General features: G+C 39.4%; 1 protein-coding gene across 3 annotated transcripts in view; it reads left to right on the plus strand.

Annotated features, from left to right (window-relative positions):
* MAP2K5 (mitogen-activated protein kinase kinase 5) overlaps window positions 1-27,416 on the plus strand; it is a 194,704-nt gene that overhangs the window by 77,241 nt on the left and 90,047 nt on the right. For all 3 annotated transcript variants that reach the window (XM_074966611.1, XM_074966609.1, XM_074966610.1), the window contains exons 12-16: window positions 1,380-1,441; window positions 8,342-8,390; window positions 15,617-15,690; window positions 16,624-16,674; window positions 26,658-26,729. In XM_074966611.1, coding sequence (XP_074822712.1) covers window positions 1,380-1,441; window positions 8,342-8,390; window positions 15,617-15,690; window positions 16,624-16,674; window positions 26,658-26,729 — 308 coding nt within the window. The remainder of the gene's footprint in view (window positions 1-1,379; window positions 1,442-8,341; window positions 8,391-15,616; window positions 15,691-16,623; window positions 16,675-26,657; window positions 26,730-27,416) is intronic.

Raw genomic sequence — 27,416 nt, forward strand, 5'->3', positions numbered from 1 at the left:
AGCGAGACGAGGTGGATGAGGTAATATCTTTTGTTGGACCAACTTCTGTTGGTGAGAGAGACAAGCTTTCAAGCTTATACACTCTGTGGAATTCAAGATATTACCTCACCCACCTTATCTCCTTAAGGAAATGAGATAGAGCAGTGTTAGTGAAGACCAGCACAAATACTGTATTTCCAAAGATGGAGAACATGAAGAAACCGGAGCAGCTCTTTAGAGTAACTATTACTCACACGACTAACAGGTGAAGAATGGAACAGGAGTCCAGAATGGATTAACAATCCTGTGATTATTCTCTGGACTCCTGCATTACAGAATGTCTTTTATGATTTTTAATTCAACCATAAACAAGTGAAAGTGTGGGATTTTCAAAATTTCGCAGTGTTGGCCTAACTCTGCTCAAGCTGGATTCTTTGGTAAAACCACATTGTCTTTGATGGAAGCAGTACCTAGCAAATCTGAAAATCCCTCTTTGCATCTGTTTTATGTTTTGATTTACGCCCTCACAAGCCAGGAAATCAGAGCTGGCTCACCTATATGTTGTTCATCTATTTTACATCCTCAATTTTAAATTTGTTTTTCTGAACAAACTTTATAATTTTTAAATGGGTTTTTTCATTAATTGGGCATGAATTTCCAGAATAATCTAATAAAAGGTAGGCAAGTGGAAACTGTCCTTCCTAGTCTTCTGGGGATGCCTGGCATCCCATTAGGAACCAGTGTTCTCCATCTTCTCCACATATAGTGGCTGGCCATACTAAGTTGTGGGCAGGTAGTAAATAAAGGAATATACTAGCAGAAGCTTTCTCTGTGTGCCTAGAAGCTCTCTGTTGCATCTCCAGACATCCCTTAGTTCAGAGTTGTGACTTTGAGGCGCAGTTAATCCTTACGTGTTTGATCTGCAGGGGAAGATTGATTTCAGGGGCATGTTCCACTGTGCTAGATACCAATAGCTTTTGATAGCATCAGTTGTACGTGGCTTTTTGTGACCAGGTGTTAATGATGATTTTGACTTCGTAATCTGTTGTAATTCTTCTGAAGTCTTTAGATTACTAAGAAGTAAATTAAGGTGCACCAAACCTTGTTCAGTTCTCTAGAATAAAGTCTATTTTTTGCTTTCTGTCCTGTGATATGGATGTATTCTGAAAAGACGTTAGTAATATCTTTGCAAACGTGGGAAGAAAAGAGATGTTGAGAGCTCTGTCTCCTATGGTTGTTCAGAGAATGAATGTTATTTAAGGTCAGTTACTTCTGACACTATTACTGTTACGTTGTTTATGGCATTTTTATTAGTAACCAAAGGGCTAGAAAACCTTTAAATCTAGGGTAGTACTTGATTTTATATTAACTAATCACACTTTGTCTGTCTGTCCCTACAGGTGGTTCTTTGGATGTTTACAGAAAAATTCCAGAGCATGTACTAGGAAGAATAGCAGTAGCTGTAAGTATTTTTGTCTTTGATGGTTGTGTCATGTGCGTATCCAGTCTTAGATTTGATTGTATCAGGTGTCCTCTCATTGGGCCATTGTCGTTGTTCCTATCCTTTCTGTGCACTGTTACGGCCTTGATAAGCAGCAGTAAGACCACGTGACAATGGGACCGTAGTGACGTATTATGGTGGCTGGTCTTGTGCATCTGCTGAACTGCTGCTGACTGACTTGTGTGTTTCAGCTCTTCTGGTCCTCTCTATGCACAAAGGCAGGTGAATCATTTAGATCTGCTCCTCGGGCCAGGAAGTTGTGACTAAACCTGATGGGAACGAACAAAGGCTTGCTGTGTTCTGCTGCATACACCTGTTCTCAAGGTGCAGTGGCATCGTATGTTTAACCGCTTGTACAGTACAGTTTTTCCCCACTGTTGATCTGTTTCCTAAAGCAGCAAGCAGGAGACTGTAGTTGCTCGCCTGGAAGAGAAAGTCCGGTAAAAACATGCCTATGGAGCATGTTGCATTCCCAACCCATTTCTGTGATCCTTCACACAAGTCATCTCTAGGAGGGGTGATTTAGCTCTAATCCCAAGGGAGTGGGGAACTGAACCCTGTCCTAGGCAGGGATATCAGCCCCAACCTCCCTTCAGTTTGGTGGCAGAATTTTGACAAGGGGCTCCTGAGAGCCCCCTCTAGCACATCAGCGTGTCTCAGCAGCGTCTGAGGGCTTCATCGTGATAGTGAGTACAAGAGCATTGTTCCCTTGATTTTGGTAATGGTGTTTGCAAAATATGGAGTCACTTTTTTATTCTATCGTCTGCTTTCAAAGCCTGAACCGAGGCTGATTGAACAACATCTTGGCAAACGTCAGGGGGGTGAGGGATGCTGCTAAACAATTGCTAAATCTCAGAAATACTTTGATAACTTAAGCAATTTAAAGCATAACAAAGTTATTCTATCATGTGCCATTTAATTAAGTGCTGGGTTTTCACATTCATTATACATCAAGATGATAATTTAAATCCTTTAATCCAACACAGGCAGCTATTTAGTCTCTGTTCATTGTAATTCACAGCTCTGCTTTCTCTCTGTTCTCTGCCCAGAATAATGAACATCCTTTTCTGATGACATTTTGTCTAAGTAGCTTCAGATCTGCTCATTGTTCAGCCTGACCTCTTACCAAATCTGTTGTTGTTGGCAAACACTCCCTGCTACTCGCCTCAGATGGTTGACACCTGACATGTGTTGATCCTACACCTGCCTGCACTGTGGTCACTGCATGGACTGGTAGTGGGATAGAAGGTGGACAAATGAGCAGGCAGATTCAAAGAAGCAGTTTGATCACATTTCCTTACTCATAAGCCGCGACAGGCACATCCTGCAGTGAGGATGGAGTTTGGAAGCTATCTCTGCCCCCTTGCTAGTTCTCTGCACTTGCTTGAGAACAGTCAGAGAGAGGGAAACAAAAGCCCCTTCATGCTGAGTAACTTCTTTGCTGCCGTGTCTCCTGAAAGTGCCCCTGGTGCTTGTTGTTGTGTATTATTTGAATTACGGTAGCACCTAGAGTCCCAGGACCCCATTGTACAGTCACTGAATATGCCCACGCGCGCACACGCAGGCTCACTATCCTTGCCCCAGAGAGTTTACTGTTGTTGTCGAAAGGTCCCAGGGATTGCTAGCTTGGTATTTACATCCCTGTCCATGTAATGAGAGGGAAATGGAAAAGCAAAGGCTAGAGATTGGGACAGGACAATACACAAATGTCACAAGATTATATATTTTACTTAAACAAAATCTAAGACTCCTGTACTAAGAGAAGCATGAGCTTTTTTTGAATCAATACATCTTCTTTCCATCTTCCATGCACTACATGCACAGGGCATTTATCCTTTATAATCCTGAGAGCCGACAATTTCAGTAGGCTGTAGAGTCTGCACAAAAATGCACATGATGTGCACTTCAGTTAATTAAAAGCTTTTTCAAAATTAGTAAATGATTCTTCTTAAGTGAAATCTTTCCAAGAGCACCCAATACAGTATATAGATCTTTACTGCATCAATCAAGGCTAAGGCCTAGTCTACCCTAGAAAATTAGATTGGTTTAATTACGTCGGTCAGGGGTATGAAAAATACACACCCATGAGTGGTGTAGTTAGGCTGACTTAAGTCTCCAAGCAGACAGAGCTGGGTCAATGGACCAGTTCTTCCATTGATGTAGCTGCTGCCTCTTGGGGAGGTGGATTACCTGTGCCGATGGAAAAATCCCTCCCTTCGGCATAGGTCGTGTCTACACTGAAGCACTACAGTAGCACAGCTGCAGTGGTGTGGCTGTGTCGCTGTAGCATTTTAAGCATAGACAAGCCCTGAGTCTTGGGTTTTGCTATACCAGTTCTGCCATGATGGGACATGCATTTATTCTTTTAAAAAAATGTTGAGTGAATTTAGTGCCCAGGGAAGGTTCCAGACAGACACTCCATACACCTGGAAATAACTCCAACTAGTCTAGGACACGATAGCCTGTCTGCTAAGCAAGGAGAGTGATCACTTTACATAAGCTATTACCAGCAGGAGAGTGGGGTGGGGGGAGAGAAAACCTTTTGTAGTGATAAACACCCATTTTTTCATGATTTGTGTGTATAAAAACAAACATCTTCTGTATTTTCCACAGTATGCATCCGATGAAGTGAGCTGTAGCTCATGAAAGCTTATGCTCAAATAAACTGGTTAGTCTCTAAGGTGCGACAAGTACTCCTTTTCTTTTTACCATTAGAAAAGAATATGTTACCCCTGTGCTCTGCTCGCTCCATTGAACGTGAGTCACGTTCAAGTGCGTGTCTTAATCTACTGAGCTACTTGTGGGATTGTCTCTTTGCAACCAGGACCTTCCATGGCACTCGTGCTCCACAGGGTCAAAGGTGCTAGCCAGAGTAAGAAGGGAAGGGATAGGAACTTATTTTCTTGTAAGGGTCACAGATATCACAGTGATGTATTTAGTAGAAATACTTAGTAGGTATCCATAATACAGGTGCATTAGGGTAGCAACTGTGTAGCCTTACACATACTGTCTCCTTCCAATGTGACTAATCCCCGACTTGGCATGATCATCTCTACGGCTGAGAGAATAAGTCTGCTGAGACTGCCAAGTGTTACCGGTTGAGGCCAGTTGCAGTGGTACCCTTTCTGGTGTGGACACTTGTCCATTGGGAAATAGACTCGGAAATACCAAACCCTTGCACTTATATACAGATTAAGTAAAAATATTATTGGCACTGTTCTGTATACCATCTACAGTTTCCTTTCATTGTTACTCCTGCCCAACCATCCAAACATCATGTTACACTGTTCAGGGAGAAGTGAGGAGCACCAGACTCCTTTGACTCAAGTTGATCCCGCAAGAGTCCATTATCAAGTCCATTCTTTTCTTTCCTAAAGAAGTTCTGCCTTGTCAAATACTGGACTTTTTTCAGTTTTAGTTATTTACTGTGGATGAAATAAGATACAGTAAGGATGAGAGAGTGGTGGAGAAGGGGCAGGGTAGTGGGAGGAATCCGAATAAAGACTCAATGAAAGAGAGGTGTCTCATAGAGAAGACAGATGGTGTTTAGTTGAAGGAAAGCAGTGAGAGAGAATGGCGGAAGCTGCCAGAGGTGAGCCTCGGGAGGAGAGAGCTGTCTCTGATGCCATCACAAAATTCTGGATCATTCTGCCCAAGGCAGCCTTGATGAGAAGGGAACCTTTTTCTGTTTACTGTATTACTCACTTTATTTAGTGAATGGCTAGCGGTTTTTCCATGGGAAAAAGAAAATATGAGAACCCTGAAAGAGGCAGGCTTACTCCATCTTGCTAAACAATTTTCTACTACAGTGTGTATGCTTTCAGGCATCTCTATGGTTGATACTATTCTACCTTTGCTTGCCACTTCACACATTTATCTCCACTTCCATTTCTGAGTTAGTGACATTGTGCCATTGTGTATTTTTAGTGCTAATGTTGATTGAAGTTCTCCCTGAATGGATGTGCACTTGAACTGTCAAGAGAGTGAGTGATTGACAGCAGGCAGAAGTACTTTTTGTGTCAAGGCTTTGTCAAGTCATTGTTGCAAAACCTACTTTACTGAATACCGATAATACCTCCTAGATGTTCAATCAAAAGATACTCTGTGCTGGCATCTTTTTAGAATAATGCTTAATAATCAAAATGTTCATCCTTAATAGGAAAAGGGCATCTCCTTTAATGTATGTTTTAAAGTTTCAATGAATGACAATAATTTATGCTCATTTTCTTTATTCTGTAGCTTTAAAACATAGCTTACATAAAAAAACTCCTTGAATTTTCATGTATTCTGTTACACAGATAATCGGAATGTGATAGTTTGTTTAATAGCAAGCTTTTTATAACCACTTATGTGGTGTGTGTGCTTTAATAAAGAGATGTATAATAACTCACAGCTGTTGATTATTTTCCCTAGCAAATGTTTGCTTTATTCCTGTACATGATAAATGTTCAAAATTCATTATGGAACTTGTTTAAAGTATTTTTCAAGATTTTAAATTGTCTGAATATATGTTTAATGAAGAGAATAGCTTACTGTATCCACAACTATTTTTGTTGGGAAAGTGAGAGAATGACTGAAATGCCACTCCTTATTTTTTTTAGTATTGCTATAATTCTAGCAATTTTTGAGACAATGTGTAAATAGAATTCTACTGTTTTGCTTTTTGAAAGGCTAAAGTGAACAAGGCCACACTGAGGGGGATATATGGACTATGATTAAGGCTCTTTGTGATGGTAATTACCATCTGAGGCCATGAGGCACTTGGAACTAGGGATGCAAGTTTAGCACTCTGAAGGTGCCATCTAGACTAGAGCAATTTAGTAGGGATCCAAAATCATTACTCAGTATACAAAAGAGGTTCAGGTTCCACTTACATTATTTTGCTTACTGAATGAATGAGATTTCAGAACGATCTTCTAATCCAATAGGAAGACTGAAAATTAATATAATCTTATGCCTTTACATGCCATGTAACAATTTTGACTTTTGTAAAGTTTGAGTCATTCACTTTAATAGAAACAATTTAATTTTATTTCAGCCTCCTTAATGGCCAAAAAGAATTTTCATTGTTCTGCATGAGGAGCTCCTGTCACTTTCCAATCCATCTAAAATGGCCTGTTGTTCAGGAATGTACTGGACAAAAAGACCTACCTCAGTCAGGAAAATGAGTGGAATGTCATTGTCGACAACAAATTTTGTAGGAAAAATTTTGCAATAAAAATAATTGGCTGACACAGCAGAAATGTTCTGGAGAAGAAAAGTGTGCAAAACTAGAATCAGATTTATTAGATGATCTTATAGATCTCGGGCTGCTGGAAAAAGCAGATCAGGAAAAAACCTTGGTGGTGGCAGAAGGCAAGAAGTTACATTATTTGGGGGGTTTTAATTACTTTGTTATTTATTGGGATAGCTTTACAAAATCTAGGGAGAAGACCCTATTTCTAGGTAACCTGTAGTACGGGATTGCGTTCCTGTGCCGTTGATTGAACAGTCTGTATAGTCATAGACTATTCTGAATGTAATCCTAGGAAAGAAAGAAATAGGATGGAAAATAAATGGTAATGCTTCGTGCATGTCAGAACTAATGGTTATCTTGCTGCTAGATTTGAAATAAACATATGTAAATATTCCATGTATGGAAGCATCGTGAGGTGTCAGTTTGAGGAATGTAGACTTGGTGTATGTACAATGCCCTATGGAACGTTGATTGAAACTCATGTCATATCTCAGAAAATGTTTGAGTAAAGCTGAATTGAAAAGCGGGGTGGGGGTGAGGGAGTTGCGTCAAGTCAGCCAAAAGGTCTTGAGTTGGCTCAGGGTTTTTTATTTTTTGAGTTTTCTGATTTGACAAAAATATTGAAAAAACGTGTTTGGGTTCAAATCAGACTCCGCTCTACTCACCACCTTGCAAGACTGAGCCCTTGCACAGGGTCTTCCACAGCAGGTTTTCGTCTCGAGAGGATTTGATTCTAATTTCTAAAACTGACATGAAGTTTATATTATAGACCCTCAATGTTGTAGAATGTTAATGTCATGTGCCAACAACTTTAATTTAAAAAGGAAGACAAAGCAAGGCTATGTCTTCTACCACCATTTTTATGCCATTTACATATAGGTTTTTGCTCAATAAGCTTTAACCAATGCCAAGCTGTAGGAGTGGAGACAAATGAACAGAAAATAAGCTTATTTGTTGATGATGTATTGTTAATAGTTTGAACCATTGATATCTCTCCTTAAAATAGCTGGAGCAACTTTGGAAATGCATAAGCCTAAAAATGGCCTTTTACAGTAAAAAAATGCTGCATGTTACTTTAACGGAAAGAGATAAATGGCCCAAAAGGAATACAATTGCAAGTGGGTTAAATCCACAGTCAGGGCATGCACTCAGTCCTCTGCTTAGAATAGTTGTCTGAGGAAAATTTCCATCCTCTTACTTTAAAACAAACAAACAAACAAACAGAACTTGATTTACAAGATTGGGGAAAGATCTACATTTGCTATTTGGACCAAATTTGGCCCCTAAATGTATTCTCTGAAGACTAAGCTGTCTATTTTAGACATTACCCCATATTTATTTCAGCTAAAACTGTAATGAACTTCTTCATGTGAAATTAATAACACGCAGGAATTAATGAAAGTATTCTTAATAAACCAAGAGATAAAGTTGGACTTGATATTCAGGGTGACTACTGGACAACGCAGCTAAAACAACAATAAAAACATGGGGTAAACTGGAATAGACCTATTTTTCAATCTTGCTTCTTGCACTGGCAACCCAAATCGTTAAGAATAAAATCCAAGTGAAATGCGTATAGTTCCCCATTAGAAATTTTTATTGTGTATTGTTTCTCTTGTATGCAGGTTGTTAAAGGCCTTACCTATTTATGGAGTTTAAAGATTTTACACAGAGGTGAGTGACAGATTTGTTCTTTTGTTTTCTAAGTGAATATCATACTTTCTGGTTCAGTGCAGCTTTTTACAAAGACAGTGGGCCACACTAAGCCCTGTGATGCTGCTGACATCAGTGGAGTTATGCCAGGGATTAATTTTACTCAATAGCCTTTCACATTCTCTGGTGGTGGATTTTTATTGCCTGCCTCTTCTCTCTGTTTCTCCCCCACCCAAACAAAAAGGTAGACAGACCGAACCAGATTTTCCAAAGTATTTAGGTGCCTAAAGATGCAGATAGGTGCCTAGTGGGATTTTCAGACGTGCCTAAGCAAGTTAGGCACTTAACTCCCATTGAATTCAATAGGAGTTAGATACCTAACCTAATTAGGCACTTTTGATCATCTGACTAGGTACTCACCTGCATCTTTAGGCACATAAATGTTTGGCTGATTACCCCTACACTACTATTTTAAAGGACAAAGAAGTGTAACTTTTAAAATCTATGTAAGCAAAGTTGAAACCATTCTCAGTATAAAGCCCTATCCTTATTCCTCAAGTAAATTTTTGCTTCTCTTAAATTTTCACCTATTTGTGACTTTTAGATTTTCTTAGTAATATAGATGATATGGCTAAATTGATCCATATGTACCAGCTCTTTCAAAAACAGAGAATCACTTGCCAACTATGGCAGATGCTGAGGATATACCTGTTAGAGAACAAGGAAAGGGTTAAGTAAGTATTTTGGCAAACAAGAAGAAAACTCTGCATTTATAATGGTACCAAAGTGTCTGAAAGTAACAGCTACAGATCTTAATGTTGCTAACAGTACTGCTTAATTTAACCCATCTGCTCACTCGGTCCTGGTGCACAGTTGGAGGATACAGTAGCAGACATTATTTGTGATTAAAAGGCGGATAAGAGAAAGTATCAACTTGGGGAGAAATGAGTAGTCTAAATTCAGAGTTTCTGCTTTAAACAGGAACTTTGAATTCACATTGTAAACTCTTTTGGGCAGGGCCCATCTCTTTGTTGATATGTTTGTATATGCTTAGCAAATGGAACCCTGGCTTCGAGGTGCAATAGAAATAATAATAAAATTCCAGCCCGGTTCTTAGAATTTGTGAATTTTCAGCTCTTGTTATTGTTAATCAGATTTGCAATCCTAACTTCTCAGTTTGTTTTTTCTGTGCTACACCTGTTCCTAGTTTGCTCAAACTGAAAACTAAGCTATAAAACATCACTTGGGAGGCTAAGTAACATCACAGTGTCCAGCAGTGTTCCCTCAAGGGACTTTGGTTTTAAATAAACACGTATGTGCATGTGGGAGTGCATGCGCCCACATCCTATGTCTGTGCAGATGCTTACAGAGTAATGAAGTGCAAATCAGAATGCATATTTATTTTTCACTGGTCATGTGTAGCTATATATAGGATTTAATGCATTAGGCAAATGGAAGAAAATGTAACCTTGACTTCTTTGCTATCATGTGTAAAATGTACTGCATAGAAAGCTCTTATGGATGAAGGAGTCAAAAAATTCCACAGTGGTGATAATCAAGGTGGAGAAGTGGTCCTCATGAAAAAGTTGTATAATACAGTGCAGCAAACATGGCAGTTTCTGACTAGAGGGTGGATAAAAGCAAAGGAAACAAATAAGGAGAAAGTCTTTTATTCCAGATCAGACATTTCAACAAATATTGCAGCTTAACTTCAAAACATACCTTGTGATTAATGAGGTGGTAGTTCTGCATATTAATAAACCTAAAGCTGTAGTCATAGTCGTCCTTACCCACATCAAACGTAAACAAAAGATTAACACCTATACCACTGCTTTGGAAGATGTGAGAATGGCCCAATGATAACTGCTCTCTCTTCCCCTCAGGATAAAGAATAGAAATGGAAGGGTAATGAGAAATGAACTTAGCTTTAACACAGAATTAGCAATCAAACTGGTCTAATTTTGCACAAAGTCAAAGTCTGCAGAAAGAGGAAGCCAAGTCCATTAAGTTCAAGAGTAAAGTATAGTGCATATACATTATATCCAAATGGTATTTCTTTTTTCTCTGATAAAGCATGCTCATTAAGGAGAAGTGCACACAATAAAATATTACAAGAGTATGTTTTTGAGTATATATATTTCATGCATGTGTTTTTATCTGTACAGACAACATACATGTCTGATTGCTATATCCCTTCTACTGTAGTATTATAATGTTATCTAGAAGGTGAGCAAGACCTTCCAATTTGAGCACTCATTCCAAATCCTTAATCTGGATACATTAGATAAAATTTTCAGCGGTGCCTAAGTGACTTAGCACCTTTTGAAAATGGGACTTAAGTCCATTTGAAAGTCTTACCCAGGATACTGCAATGGTAAAAAGAGGAGACTAGTAATTAAGATTCCTGGTTTTTGTTTCTGATTCTCCTACTGACTCAGAATGAGTGTGCACAAGTTTCTTAACTTGCTTGTGCCTCAGTTTACCAGTAGATACATCTAATGGTGCAACATTTTAGCAAATAGCACGTGTAAATAAATTGGGCAGTAAAATCTAACTTTACAAGTTTAGATCTGAACTCAACCTTCCACTTTCTGGGTATATGAGCCTAGTGACTGTGTGTGCGTGCGTACCAAGTCTCCAGGGGCAAGCAAGGTGTATCCTGACTCCAGAGCTCACCCTTTCCAGGCAATATGTACAGTTATTCATAACAAATATTAAAATAAAAATGTGTTTAGTTCCTTACCTACATTTGGAAACTGAATAACACCAAACCCTAAATGCTGGTCTCCAGTCCCTGTCACTAGTGCATAGCACTAACACTATGCATAATGACAGACTACATCGTCCAGCAGTTACATGAATTTTGGCTCGACATTGCCAAAGAAACCAGCAAGACTTGTAGAATAGAGGCTACTACCCAGTTTAGGATCATGTGCATGTTGGATCATGTGCGGTTTTTTCTTTTGCTAGCTTAGATCAATTAAATGGCTCTTTCACCATGTACACTGATGCCTAACAGATATATCAAGTATCAATATGCACACTCACATGCCACTCAAGTTTAGGAAAAAAACATGGTCTCTGAATGAAGTAGGCTAAGGTCAGCGCAGAAAGAATATTTTTGTTTCATCTGCTTCATTGTTGTTATAAGTAATGTACTCAGAGCTGTCCATAGCTAAAAAGTGTTTTTGCACTGCTCATCTTCCTTGACCTTTAGAGTATTGTATTTGTCAAAGGCAATAAAAGACAAGATACTATTTTTTACAGATCCATTTTATTCAAAATAATTAATCTACCTTTGATTTAATACCAATTTACTTTTGAATAAGATGACTAAATGTTCAGTATTCAGATTCCTGACCCTCTGACAGTTCTGTTAACTGGTAAGTAAGAGCACGTGTGTCCCATTTGTCTACAGAAGGTGAAACAGCTTAGGTAGCTGCAGCATAAATAGAACGTCTTCATCCTCCATAATGATGCTTCGTACAAATCATATGTATTAAGCAAGCACTAGAGATGGGACTATAACAGGTTTTCAAAAAAGAACTAGATAAGTTCATGGAGGATAGGCCCATCAATGGCGTCCCTTGCATCTGTTAGCCAGCAGCTGGGAATGGGTGACGGGATGGACAACTTGATGATTACCTGTTCTGTTCATTCCCTCTGGGGCACCTGGCATTGGCCACTGTAGGAAGACAGGATCTAGGCTAGATGATGGTCCATTGGTCTGACCCAGTGTGGCTGTTCTTATGTTCTTAGGACCCCTTTTGGCTATTGTTTAAATTCTTCCACTTCTAAACCGTAATATTAATGACAAGCAGATGGTGCAGGATAACATTATTTATGCACATTTGTTTTTCTAAAAACAAATTTTAACCTATGAACTGAAGTGGTTTAAAAAATAAAAAGAATAATTTACTGATTGTGTGAGTTGCCCCCTCTCCCATTTCGAATATGTGATACCTCATTAAATGAAATTCTCTCCCATGATTATCCCTTTTTGTTCCTGGGAGATCTCTGGGCCAGTGAGCTTTATGGCAATTATTTGTCTAAATATTCCATTTATTGTAGTCTTAAAATAACCACTTTGAAGGGAAATAGTTGTCTAGTTTGACTACAACAGTCTTTAACCTACTTAGGGCATGATTGTTCAGTGCCGAGACAGACACATCCCTGATTTTTTGAGTTTTACCAGCAGAAAGACTTCAGGGTCAAGTGCTTAATTACAGCTGTTAATATTTAACATTCTGTGGGGCCACATCACAGGTAGCAGCATGGAAGGGGGAAATGGACTGTGCAGAACCCTACATCCTCCACTCACGCAGATGAATGAAACACGGTGTGGACGGGGTGGAACCTTGGCTCTGGCTCCCAAATGGGCTGGCCAGCATTGCTGCACTGGACAACGTGTGTTGCGCTGGTTACAGACCCAGCACAATTTGCTCTGGAGAGGGAGTAGTCAGGGGAACTGGGAGGGAGAATATGACTCTGAGTCACAGTCTCCCCCCTGATCTGCTCCTGGGGCAGTGTAACAATGCATTGTCCCTTATTCTTGGACCATGGCACATCTACAGTCAAGCCCTTAGTAAAAATGTTATTGAAGAAGAATGTAGCTTAAACCTAGTATCTCCCTCACACTGTGGGACAGGTGTTTCTCAGAGAGAGCTGCTGTGTTCCTCCTCCTTCCCAAGTATAAACCTAATGCCTGGAAGAGGTTCCCATAATTCAGAGCAGAGAAGGGCAGTGTTTTTAGGTGCCTTGCAAAATAACTAGATGCTGTGAATGCAGCAAGGGTGGGGAGGGCTGCTGACTTCCTTCTCCTGACTAAGCTGAAGTTCAGTCTAAGAGGCAAAGCCTAGTCCTGTTGAAATCAATGGGAACTTTGCCATTGATACTGGAGGGACTGAGGGTTTGGCTCTCTGTGTATAAAATACATGAATGTTGCCATTGTTAAACCACTGTTTTATTACAAATCCAATCTTTGTACTGCGTTTGGTAAAAATATGCGGTTAGATTGAGACTCTAATGGCCTGAGAGCCTCCAGAACTCTTGGATCCTCACGTAATCATGTGGACCACACTTTCCCTAGCATGACTCTAGGATATCTCACACATCCTCCCAGCTGCTGCTCTGTGTCCCTTCTCTCAGGTTGTATTGTGCAGGTGTCAGATATGAGGAAAGTGGGGAAAGGCGTATTGTGAACTTAAGGTGCATCAGTAGCAGGTGGCTGGCTGGCCAGTTACAATCATCCTACACCATATTGCTCACAGACTCTGAACTAGGGACCTCTCCCAAGAATTCAGTCTGACCTTGTCAAGATAGTTACTGTGCTTGTTTTATTGTTAATTATCCTTTTTAAAATATCTACAACTGTTTTGGAGCCATTGGCTTTACTCTGCAATTAGATGTAGGGACTTCATGTTTCACTGCAATTTTCCTTTAAATGCATTCCTGCTGTAAACAGATTAATTTGTAATGCAAAATGTCAGCATATTTTGCATATTTAATTGTACCTGCTGTTTAGCTCCTTAGAATGCAATGCAGACGTAATAACTAGGTAGATGTATCTGCTGACACATTTTCAGAAGACAATTAAACATAATGAATAGGATTATTGTGCAGCCTATGGCTGCTGTACTCTTCTTCTTAGACATTCATAATGGAGACATGCTGGTGACACTCCAGGTCCACTTAAATTGAGAATGGTCACCCAGCAGTAGAGAGTTGTTTACAGTTTAATAGATTGCTACAAACAGACAATACTTGAGTCTTCCCAAAATTTGTATTAGAAAATAATGTATTTTAAAATGTTGGTTGAAAGAGCACTGAGGTTCTTCTGACTGCATGGATAGTTTTAAATCAGTCTTTTGTCTCACCTACTGGTGAGGTTGGTGAGAAATCATTAAGAGTGTTACAGGCAAACTGAATCTATACAGTGGAAATAAGGGTTATGTGAAATAGGCTCTGTGTCCTTGAAGCTGTGACGTGATGGAGATACATGATGGTGATTTTGTGTTTTGGGTATCAGGAGGAGAGATTACAAATACACTCATTGTATTACTATGATCTTGGAACACGGAGGACATGACCAAATTATTGAAGGCACCCACCCTTTTAAGAAAATGAGCTTTCTTTTTGCCCCAGACATCAGAGCATTTAATCAGCTTGTTAATTGAAGTTCTATACTTTACATTACAAAGACAAATTAAGCAAGCTCCTGTGATACCCAGAAAACATCTGCCAAACAAAGCCAAAGTTAATGATAAACAAAATTAGGTTCTCTCGTAGTTGGTTTTCATCCATCTGCACCCAACTACTGTTCACTTTTAAAGAAGGCAAAGACACAAGCTATTACTTTCAATTCATAATGCCATGAGAAAGCAGTCATTAGACCCATCCACCATACTCTAATCTCTGCAAATTGTTGGTCAGAGCTGCATCAAGCTCTTTATCATGTATTCTGGCCAGCGTCCCTGGAAGGGAAAGATCTGCACTACATTTGATCAGTTACAGGAAACAATTAGAAGTCTATCTACAGATAGAATATACAGTATGCAACATAATCTTACCTGCTTCTATTTCATGTCACAGAGTGTCAACATTATAATCTCTGCACTGAGGGGGTCTTATTTTATGATGATCATTGGTGTATTTATTTGTTAGAGTGGGATTAGCAGTCCATTTTGATAGGATTGTGGCGGTTCATTTATGTGACAGCACTGAGATCATGGGAGGAGTGTAATAGGATCCATGCAGGTAGAGCCACGTTGACTTCAGTAGGGCTCTGTGTAGGCACATAGGTCCACCTTGTTTGGATCTGGCTGCAGAATCGGGGCTAGATTCTGCGAGTGTATTTGATGTGTATATATTTATGTCAGTGTGTATGAGTATGCCCATGTTATGTGTGGGGGGTGTATAATATGTGTGTGTGTAATATTTTTTTAAAAAATCTTGTTACCACTACTTGAAATCCAAGCAGTTGAACAGAGATGATTACAAGAAGATCAATATAAGGTTTATAAGAGGGTTAGAATAGAATGTACGTTTAAATTATTGGAATCCAACCTCGGTGAGGAAGTAGTGCAATGCTAGAGAGTGTTACAGATCAAAGAGATTGAATTTAAAATGTCTGTTTGAAATATTTGCTATTAAAAACCTGTCATGACTGGATGCATATATGTCTTTATATAAAAATTGCATACCCAGAATAATTTGTTTGAAAGCCCTCTTTTGTCCCTCTTTAACAGATGTGAAACCCTCTAATATGCTGGTGAACACACGAGGACAGGTGAAGCTGTGCGACTTTGGGGTTAGCACACAGGTATCCCCTCCCTTAGCTATTTGCCTGCTCTTTTTTCTAAAATAGAAATCACCTGGCTACAAGACAAACAGGCCCGCAGCAAACTCTCCTCTGCTGGGAGAGTGTTGTTCATTTGTAATCTCCAAGCGACTTTCCTTCATCAGAATATGATTGTTCATTGTTTAATGACAGTAAAAACTGCTGATATTGTAATTACTACTTACGAATAGCAAACTTCATTGATATGCAGCTTCGATATGAAAGCGTTTTGGCCAGACAAAAGAGAGGGCAGAGTGGGAGATGTGTCTGGGGAGCCCAACTGGCCCACAATAAAAATTAATATTGGTAGCAACAATAGTGTTGGGCCTTTACAATGTGCAGCACAAATTTTAATTAATTTCCATTTTGGGCCTCCCTGGAGAACCTCAGTGATAGTGACCCATGAGCTTGCTGTGATGTTGATTTGAATTGCAGCCACCTTTTCTCTCAGCCAAACATGAGGACCAAAGAGAAGGTCAGCATTGTATTATAAGTGGTCAAAGTCTGTTGTCCCTCCAGCGTATTTAGTGCTCATTGCGTTCGAGTAATGAATGTGGCTTTATTCACATCTTGAGCCAGCTGACTGAAAAATGAGTGTGTTCAATCCTACTTCAAATTGACTTTTTATATCAGACTACTTTGGGGGTACTAAAGCTATAAGCATCCTGTTTAACGGAATTGTTTAAGGTTATCTGCTATAAACTGTAATGCAGTGCTTGTTTTAAATTGGAACTCACATTCAAAAGAAAAGACAGATTTAATCATTTTTAATGCCTTTGTAGATAAATTTGTTCCCTTTTACATAATTTTTAGTTGATTTATAGAAATGATTATTGTAGGTTAAATGAGGAATAATTGCCCATTTTATTTCCACATTATCTTTATATTGTTCTAACAGACTGTTTTGTCTGATAGCTGGTGAATTCTATAGCCAAGACGTATGTTGGAACAAATGCTTATATGGCGGTAAGTAAATTTATGCAGAAATAACATTTCAAAAGAAGTCTGCGTATGCTGCTTTGTTCTGTATGATGAAGGATGTATTTTTAGATCAGGGGTTTTCTCTGATTTCTTCCTATCTGCATCTTAATAGAGTATGTCCCATGGAAACTGCTCCCATTCACCATCACACAGACTAACTCCCCTCCTACTTGTGATCACACAGCATCTCTGTAACAGCTACAGTAATTGCTGATAAGGAAAAGTAATATTGGGAAAGTATTTCTTTAATGTATTTATAGTTGTCTCAAATGCAATGTAACAGCTTGGAACAAAGAGGAGAGCCAATACAATATAAACTCTAGCTCTCCAGGAGTAGCCAGCACGTGCTTGGCGGATCACCCATGGTCCATTGTTGCTCACAGTTTGAAAACCACTGTTCTGAGGCTTCACTTTAGCAAACATTTAAGCATGTACTTAAGTCTCATTGACTTCAGTGAATCTAAACGTGTGCTTAAGTGCTTTGCTTGCCTAAAACACTTTCTATCAGATCTATTCATAGTTCAATTTGAAAATGTTTGCAAAATGTGTTCGGGTGAAAGTGCAAAGTTGGAGCCCCCACCTTAGTTAACCGCAATGACATACATTGTTTTTGTCATACAGGAAATCACTAGACAACACAGAAAGTATTATACCATTAGACTATTAACTTGCATGTTTTTAGTGTTTGTCATTTCCATGCAATGTTTATCCATTTAATCAGTACGTTTCATCTATTACTTAACCAAGAAATTTTGCGTGCCATGATGAGATTACTTGTATGTTCTGTCTACAGAATAATATATTTCCATTCCTATTAAATCAGATTAACAAACTTTTACAATCTCTTTCTGGGGACTTCTGTCATAGGTTTGACAGATTGGATTCTACCATTTTACCATACCTGTTAAGTGGCAAGTGACACTAGTCCCATTGGAAACACTTGGTTTAAAATTAAATGAATAAAGTGGTGGCATAAATAATATTGAGAGAATACAGCAAAAGCTACCACACGTTTGTCTTTGCCAAGGTTCATACGAATGGTTTCATGTACCCATTTTGTGGAGTATGAAAACTTCAATACTTCAGATGAGAATGTAAAATTAAGTGGAGTCATTGTCTAGTGTTTAAAATGTAGTTTTGGCAAAAAAAAACCATGGCTCTTGTATCTAAAAATAAATGAGAAAAATAGATCCTACATTTGGTAAAGAACAATCTGCAAACAATACTGTAGTCCAAAATGCCTGGGATTTGTCCTTTCAAACTCCAGAAGACAGGAGGGAGGAGGAGAAATCTGTGACCTTTAATTGCTTTTATATATTTTTTTTTCTTATGTACTTGTTAGCAGATAACAAGCAGGGAGTCCATTTATTTGCTAAGTGTTTTTCTAGCCAAGAGGTGCACATTATTCAGCCTCTGAAACAATCATGTCACCATCCTAACAAGCCTTAAACCACACTGTGTGATCAGAATATTAGGTGTGGGGAAAATGTAAAACACGTCAAATGTATCACTTTTGATACCCAGGCCTGCTGATTGCTACAGCTCCAATCTCTAAAAAAACAGAAATACTGTGATTACAAAAAAAACCTTCAAATGACTCCACTTCTCTAACTCAGCGCTTATTCTTAGAGTGGCTTTAAATAGCTCTGATAATTAAATTGTATTATTCGTTTAATGAACAAATCCAGATTACAGTTCTCCTTCCCATGTGTACGTTAAAGAAATTGCTTTTTTCTTATTGTTTATGGATGAATGTGATGCGTCCATCTGTTAATTGAAAATGAGAAGAGTCAAACTATAAAATATTTGATGGGATATCATGTATTAAAATTGCTTTGCTTCTTCAGTAAGTTTTTGCCAGTCATCAAATTTATACCTTAGTCTCCAAAAGATAATATAAAATTGCTTGTGTTTTGTACCAGTGTTCAAGAACAGACGCTTTGGTGCGAAAATATGACTGCAAAACAAAGCAGTGTTACATGACAGCTGGAAACGTGGAAGTAGATGGGCAGATGTAACTATTTTGTGCACCTGCTTCACATACATGATAGAAAACATGGACTCTGCTCCAAGGAATTTACAACACACACATGCACATGCGTCTGCATGCATTCGCACACACAGACACACACACCGACACACACAGGTTTGTTTTGTACTCCTATTTTGATACTGAAGCTTCTCTTCTTGGTTACTGGCACAAAATCAATCTCTCTCTCTCAAAATAAATCAGTACTTGAAAATTGGTCATTCAATTGAAACATATGTATAAAATACAAAAATACAGGATATGTGTATATAATTAATAATTATATACATAACACAGACATGGATTGTTTGAAGAAGTTTGATTTATGGACAGATATGAACCATGCCATGTCTTTAAAAACTCACCATCTATGTTATGTATTAGAAAACTCAAAAATTTGCATATACTGTGCAGTATATAGCATAATTCCGTGAATTTTGAACTCTCATGACCACAGTTTTTGCACTGTCGAAGCTCAATGATTCTAAGAAAGATACGCCAGTAGTTTAATGCAGTGCCCAGAAGTCACCTACTACAAGACAGGCCCAACAAAGAAAATAACAGAACGCCACTAGCCATCACCTTCAGCCCCCAACTAAAACCTCTCCAACGCATCATCAAGGATCTACAACCTATCCTGAAGGACGACCCATCACTCTGAGAGACCTCGGGAGACAGGCCAGTCCTTGCTTACAGACAGCCCCCCAACCTGAAGCAAATACTCACCAGCAACCACATATCACACAACAGAACCACTAACCCAGGAACCTATCCTTGCAACAAAGTCCGTTGCCAACTGTGTCCACATATCTATTCAGGGGACACCATCATAGGGACTAATCACATCAGCCACACTATCAGAGGCTCGTTCGCCTGCAAATCTTCCAGTGTGATATATGCCATCATGTGCCAGCAATGCCCCTCTGCCATGTACATTGGTCAAACTGGACAGTCTCTACGTAAAAGAATAAATGGACACACATCAGACGTCAAGAATTATAACATTCAAAAACCAGTCGGAGAATACTTCAATCTCTTTGGTCACTCGATTACAGACCTAAAAGTGGCAATTCTTCAACAAAAAAAACTTCAAAAACAGACTCCAAGGAGAGACTGCTGAATTGGAATTAATTTGCAAACTGGATACAATTAACTTAGGCTTGAATAAAGACTGGGAGTGAATGGATCATTACACAAAGTAAAACTATTTCCCCATGTTTATCCCCCCACCCCACCCCCCAACTGTTCCTCAGACGTTCTTGTCAACTGCTGGAAATGGCCCACCTTGATTATCACTACAAAAGGCTTTTTTCCCCCTCCCCTCCGTCCTCCTGCTGGTAATAGCTCACCTTAAGTGATCACTCTGGTTACAGTGTGTATGGTAACACCCATTGTTTCTTGTTCTCTGTGTATATAAATCTCCCCACTGTATTTTCCACTGAATGCATCCTATGAAGTGAGCTGTAGCTCACGAAAGCTTATGCTCAAATAAATTGGTTAGTCTCTAAGGTGCCACAAGTACTCCTTTTCTTTTTGCGAATACAGACTAACACGGCTGCTACTCTGAAACCTAATTTTACATCTAGCATGTAGATCTGGAATGTTTAATGAAAGTGCCCAAACTCCTCTTCAACTGCTAAATAGAAGGGTATCTAGACCAGAAAAAAATAGGCAAAGGTACCTAATATGTAGCTAACCTCAGCCTTTTTCCCAGTCTGGATGCAGGGTAACACTTTTTACCTTGATTTAGATGGACAAGGTGCACCCTAGATGTTCCCCACTAAGGACACTACTGCTCTGGCCATTGCACTGAGGACCTGCAACAGTTATAAAGTAGTATTAAGAGATAGACCTAGAAAATGAAAGTCGTAAGATGTATACATGGATTCATAGTCTCTGAGTCTCGGTTCTTGTATCCTGATGGTTAAAGGAGTGCCTCTTGTGTTGCTGAGTTACTAGTCTGTAGATCTTAAAATAACTCTAACAGACACTGCTTCCGAGGGTATTGTTAAATTATTCTATTTAAATAGCTATACTTTATTTATTTATTCTATTTAAATATACTATTATTCTTATTTAAGATGTTCTCATTTCCTTTGTTAGTTTGCATTTATTATAGAATCATAGAAGATTAGGGTTGGAAGAGACCTCAGGAGGTCATCTAGTCCAACCCCCTGCTCAAAGCAGGATGAACCCCAACTAAATCATCCCAGCCAGGGCTTTGTCAAGCTGGGTCTTAAAAACCTCTAAGGAAGGAGATTCCACCACCTCCCTAGGTAACCCATTCCAGTGCTTCACCACCCTCCTAGTGAAATAGTTTTTCCTAATATCCAACCCAGACCTCACCAACTGCAACTTGAGACCATTGCTCCTTATTCTGTCATCTGCCACCACTGAGAACAGCCAAGCTCCATCCTCTTTGGACCCCCCCCTCAAGTAGTTGAAGGTTGCTATCAAATCCCCCCCTCACTCTTCTCTTCCTCAGACTAAGTAAGCCCAGTTCCCTCAGCCTCTCCTCGTAAGTCATGTGCCCCAGCCCCCCAATCATTTATTAGAGTAGATTTTTCTCGTTAGCTAACTTTCTGCCTCTGTAATATCCATTATGGTTGAGGAGAAACACCTCTGCTTTAGGTATCCAACTGCAAGATGTCCATCACAGGTAATCATGAGTGATGCACCACTTGTCTTGTGGCAGGCCACATTCTCTCCAAGTCTGAAAGTGGCTCAGAAATGCTACCTCAAGATATCAAGAATGGCAGAATTGTTTAGTGTTTTTGTCTTCCCTTGGGTCATAAGAGTGTTTCAATTGTATGGTAAACGGTAGTTAAGTGAGAACTGCCTTATGAAACCTGCATGGAGCTTTTTAGCTCATCTAGCTTTCAATTGCATGACTACATGGACAAATACCCAAACCAAGAAGTTTGATTTGGCTGTCTGTATTGGAAGGGTAAATTCTAGAGGTGATTAAAGTAGGTAAGTATGTTACATGAAAATTTTTCAAAAGAAATGAACTTTTTTTATTTCATACAAAACTTTTAATTTTTCAATGAAAATTTTCTAAACATGTTTTGAATTTTTTTTCAAAATTCACATTTTTAAACATTTTTGGAGGTTTGGGGGGCCACTTTCACTCAGATTATTCACTCTTCACTCCCAATCACAACCTATTTTCCAGTGGGGGAAAAAGAAGAGACCAGCAAGTAAAAAAGTAAGAGTGGGATTTTTGCCATCAGAACAAACAAAAATATTTTGTTCTGTGATTTTGTTGTTGTTGTTGAAACATGAAAACTTTCAACCAAAATAAATTTTGTGTGAGAAGCTTTGGTTTGGGAGGTGGGAAAATATTTTGTAAAAGAGCTTTGATGAAAAAATGTTGATCACCTCTAGTAATTTCCAAGACACACATCGTTTCCCGCTCCCCTTGCTCAGGATTCATCTTCGTATTTCACATTTTGTTTTTACTGCATGTACCCTTCAGTTTTTATTTTCAGCTTATTTTCTATATTTTTTCCATACTGGAACAGAGGATATAGCATTTCTGTTTAAAGGCCTGCCTACTTGTTTGCCACTACACGCCATGTATTTCTAAATATAAATTATTTTACTACCTTAAAGCCTTACCTGTTATAAAAAAGAAGTAAATAATATAAAAATGGCCAGATTGAACTACCTATTTGATTTAGCTGCTAACTGAAGGCTAGGGTCTAGTCTATACTAGAAAAGGTGTACCTGTATAGCCATGCTAGTATAGCCATACTGGCAAACCCTGCTAGCATAAAGACAGCTTCTACCGGCAAATAGTCCCCTTTGCCATTTTGCCAGTATAGCTTATAACTTGTTCCCTGAACTAAATAGGTTATAGTGGCTGTCATAAAAATAAAGGGAAAGGTAACCACCTTTCTGTATACAGTGCTATAAAATCCCTCCTGGCCAGAGGCAAAACTCTTTCACCTGTAGAGGGTTAAGAAACTAAGATAACCTGGCTGGCACCTGACCCAAAATGACCAATGAGGGGACAAGATACTTTCAAATCTGGGCCGGGGGGACAAAGGGTTTGTCTGTCTGTGTGATGCTTTTGCCGGGAACAGATCAGGAATGCAGCCTTACAACTCCTGTTAAGTTAGTAAGTAATCTAGCTAGAAAATGCGTTAGATTTTCTTTTGTTTAATGGCTGGTAAAATACGCTGTGCTGGAGGGAATGTGTATTCCTGTTTTTGTGTCTTTTTGTAACTTAAGGTTTTGCCTAGAGGGATTCTCTCTGTTTTGAATCTGATTATCCTGTAAGGTATTTACCATCCTGATTTTACAGAGGTGATTCTTTTTCCTTCTCCTCCTCAGCATGCTTCCTCTCTCTTTCCCTCTCCTCCATTTCTTTCCTTTGCCTCCATAACTCTCCTGTGGGCAGCCTCCATTTCTTTTTCTTTGGCCGCTTGTGCCTCAATCTCCATCTGTCTGAGTTTTACCCATCTTTCATGTTCTTTTTGTCTTTCCTCAGCCTCAAATCTGGCTAATTCCAGTTTCTGTTAGGTATTGCTTTCTGTCATTCTAACCTCTCTGTTTTTAACTAACTTTACACCCGAGAGTTAGAAAGAAAACAAAAAAAAAACTGGCTTGTAAAATTTTGCTGTGCTGTAACCTGATACCTGTTTTCTCTGATAGCTATTCTCAGCCTACAGAAAAATCCTTTTGTTATGCCTGCTGCTCTGTCCCCCAGGCAGAGAGACAGAATCTACAGCTGCAATCACCTTTTACAAACCCTTTTAAAATCCTGCTGTGCTTCTGGTTCAAAATGATCCCACCTCTAATACCATGTCAAGGTTCCTCCCCCACTCTGAACTCTAGGGTACAGATGTGGGGACCTGCATGAAAGACCCCCTAAGCTTATTCTTACCAGCTTAGGTTAAAAACTTCCCCAAGGTACAAACTTTGCCTTGTCCTTGAACCGTAGGCTGCCACCACCAAGCGTTTTAAACAAAGAACAGGGGAAGAGCCCACTTGGAGATGTCTTCCCCCAAAATATCCCCCCAAGCCCTACACCCCCTTTCCTGGGGAAGGCTTGATAAGAATGCTCACCAATTGGTACAGGTGAACACAGACCCAAACCCTTGGATCTTAAGAACAATTTAAAATCAATCAGGTTCTTAAAAGAAGAATTTTAATTAAAGAAAAGGTAAAAGAATCACCTCTGTAAAATCAGGATGGTAAATACCTTACAGGATAATCAGATTCAAAACATAGAGAATCCCTCTAGGCAAAACCTTAAGTTACAAAAAGACACAAAAACAGGAATATACCTTCCATCCAGCACAGCGTATTTTACCAACCATTAAACAAAAGAAAATCTAACGCATTTTCTAGCTAGATTACTTACTAACTTAACAGGAGTTGTAAGGCTGCATTCCTGATCTGTTCCCGGCAAAAGCATCACACAGACAGACAAACCCTTTGTCCCCCCAGCCCAGGTTTGAAAGTATCTTGTCCCCTCATTGGTCATTTTGGGTCAGGTGCCAGCGAGGTTATCTTAGCTTCTTAACCCTTTACAGGTGAAAGGGTTTTGCCTCTGGTCAGGAGAGATTTTACAGCACTGTATACAGAAAGGTGGTTACCCTTCCCTTTATTTTTATGACAGTAGCTAAAGCACTTTTTGGCCAGTATAACTTTGTCTATGCTATGGCTTTTGCCTGTATAAAAATATCATTAAAAGATCACACCCCTAACCCACATTATCATACCAGAAAACTTTCTCATGTAAACCTGTCCTCGGATAACTGTATTTATGAATGATTGTCTTGGTGGCCACAGTAATAAGATTCTTGTTTTATGTAAGTATGTAGCTCAGTATAACCTAAGCATTCTGACTGACACCAGCTGCCTTTTTTGGCATGGTAATTCTGGAAAGCTATTTAGAATGGTGATCCATAAAGATAACGGAGACAGCTCTGTGTTTCTTTACTTAACATTCATGCTGTGATAAAAGCCCTCAACCTGGGATTAGCAGTGCAGAGTAAACATCCCCAAACACGTTGGACTGGCACTAATTTGGGAATGTGTTTTCTGGAAAGGTCTCTAGATTATTAGAGACTAGAAATACAGCCAGTGGTTTGTAGGTAGTTAGCTAGACAGGTGAATTAATAGCACAGCGGGGAGAGAAGTCTCATGGAGCCTTTTATTGTTGCATTTCACACTGTACTTGACCTTGGAAAGCTTGAATTGTAGCTTTCAGATAAAAACTAGCTGTTTCATTTTACAGTGTTCTTGTATTTCTGTAAATGGACTGTTAATAGTTTTGAGTGAAATCTTGTTTATTGTTTAATATATTAATTGAAGAGTTTTAAAAGAAAATTGCTAAGCATGTGATTCCCTTTTAAAGCATTAGCTTGCTAATTGTTAAAGTAACCTTGGTTTAATTACAGGTTTCAGAGTAACATCCGTGTTAGTCTGTATTCGCAAAAAGAAAAGGAGTACTTGTGGCATCTTAGAGACTAACCAATTTATTTGAGCATAAGCTTTCGTGAGCTACAGCTCACTTCATTGGATGCATACTGTGGAAAGTGTAGAAGATCTTTTTATACACACAAAGCATGAAAAAATACCTCCCCGCACCCCACTCTCCTGCTGGTAATAGCTTATCTAAAGTGATCACTCTCCTTACAATGTGTATGATAATCAAGTTGGGCCATTTCCAGCACAAATCCAGGATTTCCCAACCCCCCACCCACAAACCCACTCTCCTGCTGGTAATAGTTTATCTAAAGTGACCACTCTCCTTACAATGTGCATGATAATCAAGGTGGGCCATTTCCAGCACAAATCCAGGGTTTAACAAGAATGTCGGGGGGAGGGGGTAGACAAAAACAAGGGGAAATAGGTTACCTTGCATAATGACTTAGCCACTCCCAGTCTCTATTCAAGCCTAAGTTAATTGTATCCAATTTGCAAATGAATTCCAATTCAACAGTTTCTCCTCATGCCCCTATTCAATTCCTTTACTCAATATTTTTGTTCATGGTGTACCTTACCTCTCACTCTGGACTAGAAGTAAATCCGTTCCATTGATGGAGTCTTAGAACCTGATATGGTGCTTTGTTGTGCAGCTGCACATTGCTGGTTTTCTTGCGAAATAAGATGGCTAATGCATCTGTGCCTGGACTAAGTTTACGAGATACATGGCCATGTAGGATGGTATGTCTGAGCAGGACAGAGCCCCTGGCCCAGCTGCAGAACCCAGGTAAAAATAAAGTGTGTCATATTTATGACTAACCTAGTATGTTTGACTAGACAGCTTTGCCTAAGTAAAGGTGATGTGATAAGTCTGTCCTAGATTAAGAAATGTGGGTTTACCTCAATTTACTTATTGGCAGAAAACAAAGCTATCAAGGTAAACCAGTAGGGGTAATCCTGCTGCTGAACTCAGGATGTTAGATGAGGTGGGATCTGAGTTACTACAGAGAATTCTTTCCTGGGTATCTGGCTGGTGAAGCTTGCCCACATGCTCAGGGTTCAGCTGATTGCCATATTTGGGGTCAGGAAGGCATTTTCCTCCAGGGCAGATTGGAAGAGGCCCTGGGGGTTTTTCGCCTTCCTCTGCAGCATGGGCACGGGTCACTTGCTGGAGGATTCTCTGCACCTTGAAGTCTTTAAACCATGATTTGAGGACTTCAATAGCTCAGACACAGATGAGAGGTTTACTGCAGGAGTGGGTGGGTGAGATTCTGTGGCCTGCATTGTGCAAGAGGTCAGACTAGATGATCATAATGGTCCCTTCTGACCTTAATATCTATGAGTCTATCTTCATTATTTTCCAGATTAGACAAATTGAATTTTAAGATTCCTGCAAAATTCTGAGCGAATTTATTTGTCCAGGGCTAACCTTCAAGAGAGGGATATGCATGTTTGTTTGTCTAGGCTCAACAAGATTTTTTCCCCTCCTTTCTTTCAGCCTGAACGAATTTCAGGGGAACAATACGGGATTCATTCTGATGTATGGAGTTTAGGGATTTCCTTCATGGAGGTATGTAAACATATATACGTGTTCTTATAGGCACATTGAAAGAACTGAACTAAATCTAAGATTCAAATTATTTTTACATATTCCCTATTATACAACAAAGTTCCATTTGTGTATATAAGCTTAGCCATTGCTAAGTTTCTTCGCTGTATCTAGAATGGATTCGTTCTCAGCGGGTCAAATCCATGTAGGTGAGGAAAGCTGGTATGCACCAATTAAGCCCTTTGGTAGGGCTATGCAGTGAGAGGGGGGATCAGGGTACATGGAGTGGGGTTGGGAGGACATCTCTACACTCCCTGCATGCCACTGGGGTGGGGTTGTTCTATACCCGGTCTGAAAAGGCCAGTGCAGACTTGCCCACTAAGGGTGGGCCATCATAGGGCTGTGGAGATCCAGAGGCTGAGCTGGGTAAATGCCATCCCTGAACCGCAATGGAGTTCCTTGCAGACAGCCTGATAATTGTGGCTTTGTGCCAGATGGGATGGATTTCTCGCCATTTGATTAACTATAGTGTTTAGTATTGGGTAGTCACCAAAAGATCAACTTTTTATGTATGTTCGTTGTTTCACACCTAGAAGTGTCTCACTGAAACAAAGCTGTGCAAGTAGAATGTGGTCAGGTAGAAATATTGTAATGGGAGGTACAGGTACGTTCTACAAGTGTGATATTGGTAATTTTCATTCACAGTAA

Source organism: Natator depressus, chromosome 10 (genome assembly GCF_965152275.1).
Source record: "Natator depressus isolate rNatDep1 chromosome 10, rNatDep2.hap1, whole genome shotgun sequence".
Classification (NCBI taxonomy): Eukaryota; Metazoa; Chordata; order Testudines; family Cheloniidae; genus Natator; species Natator depressus.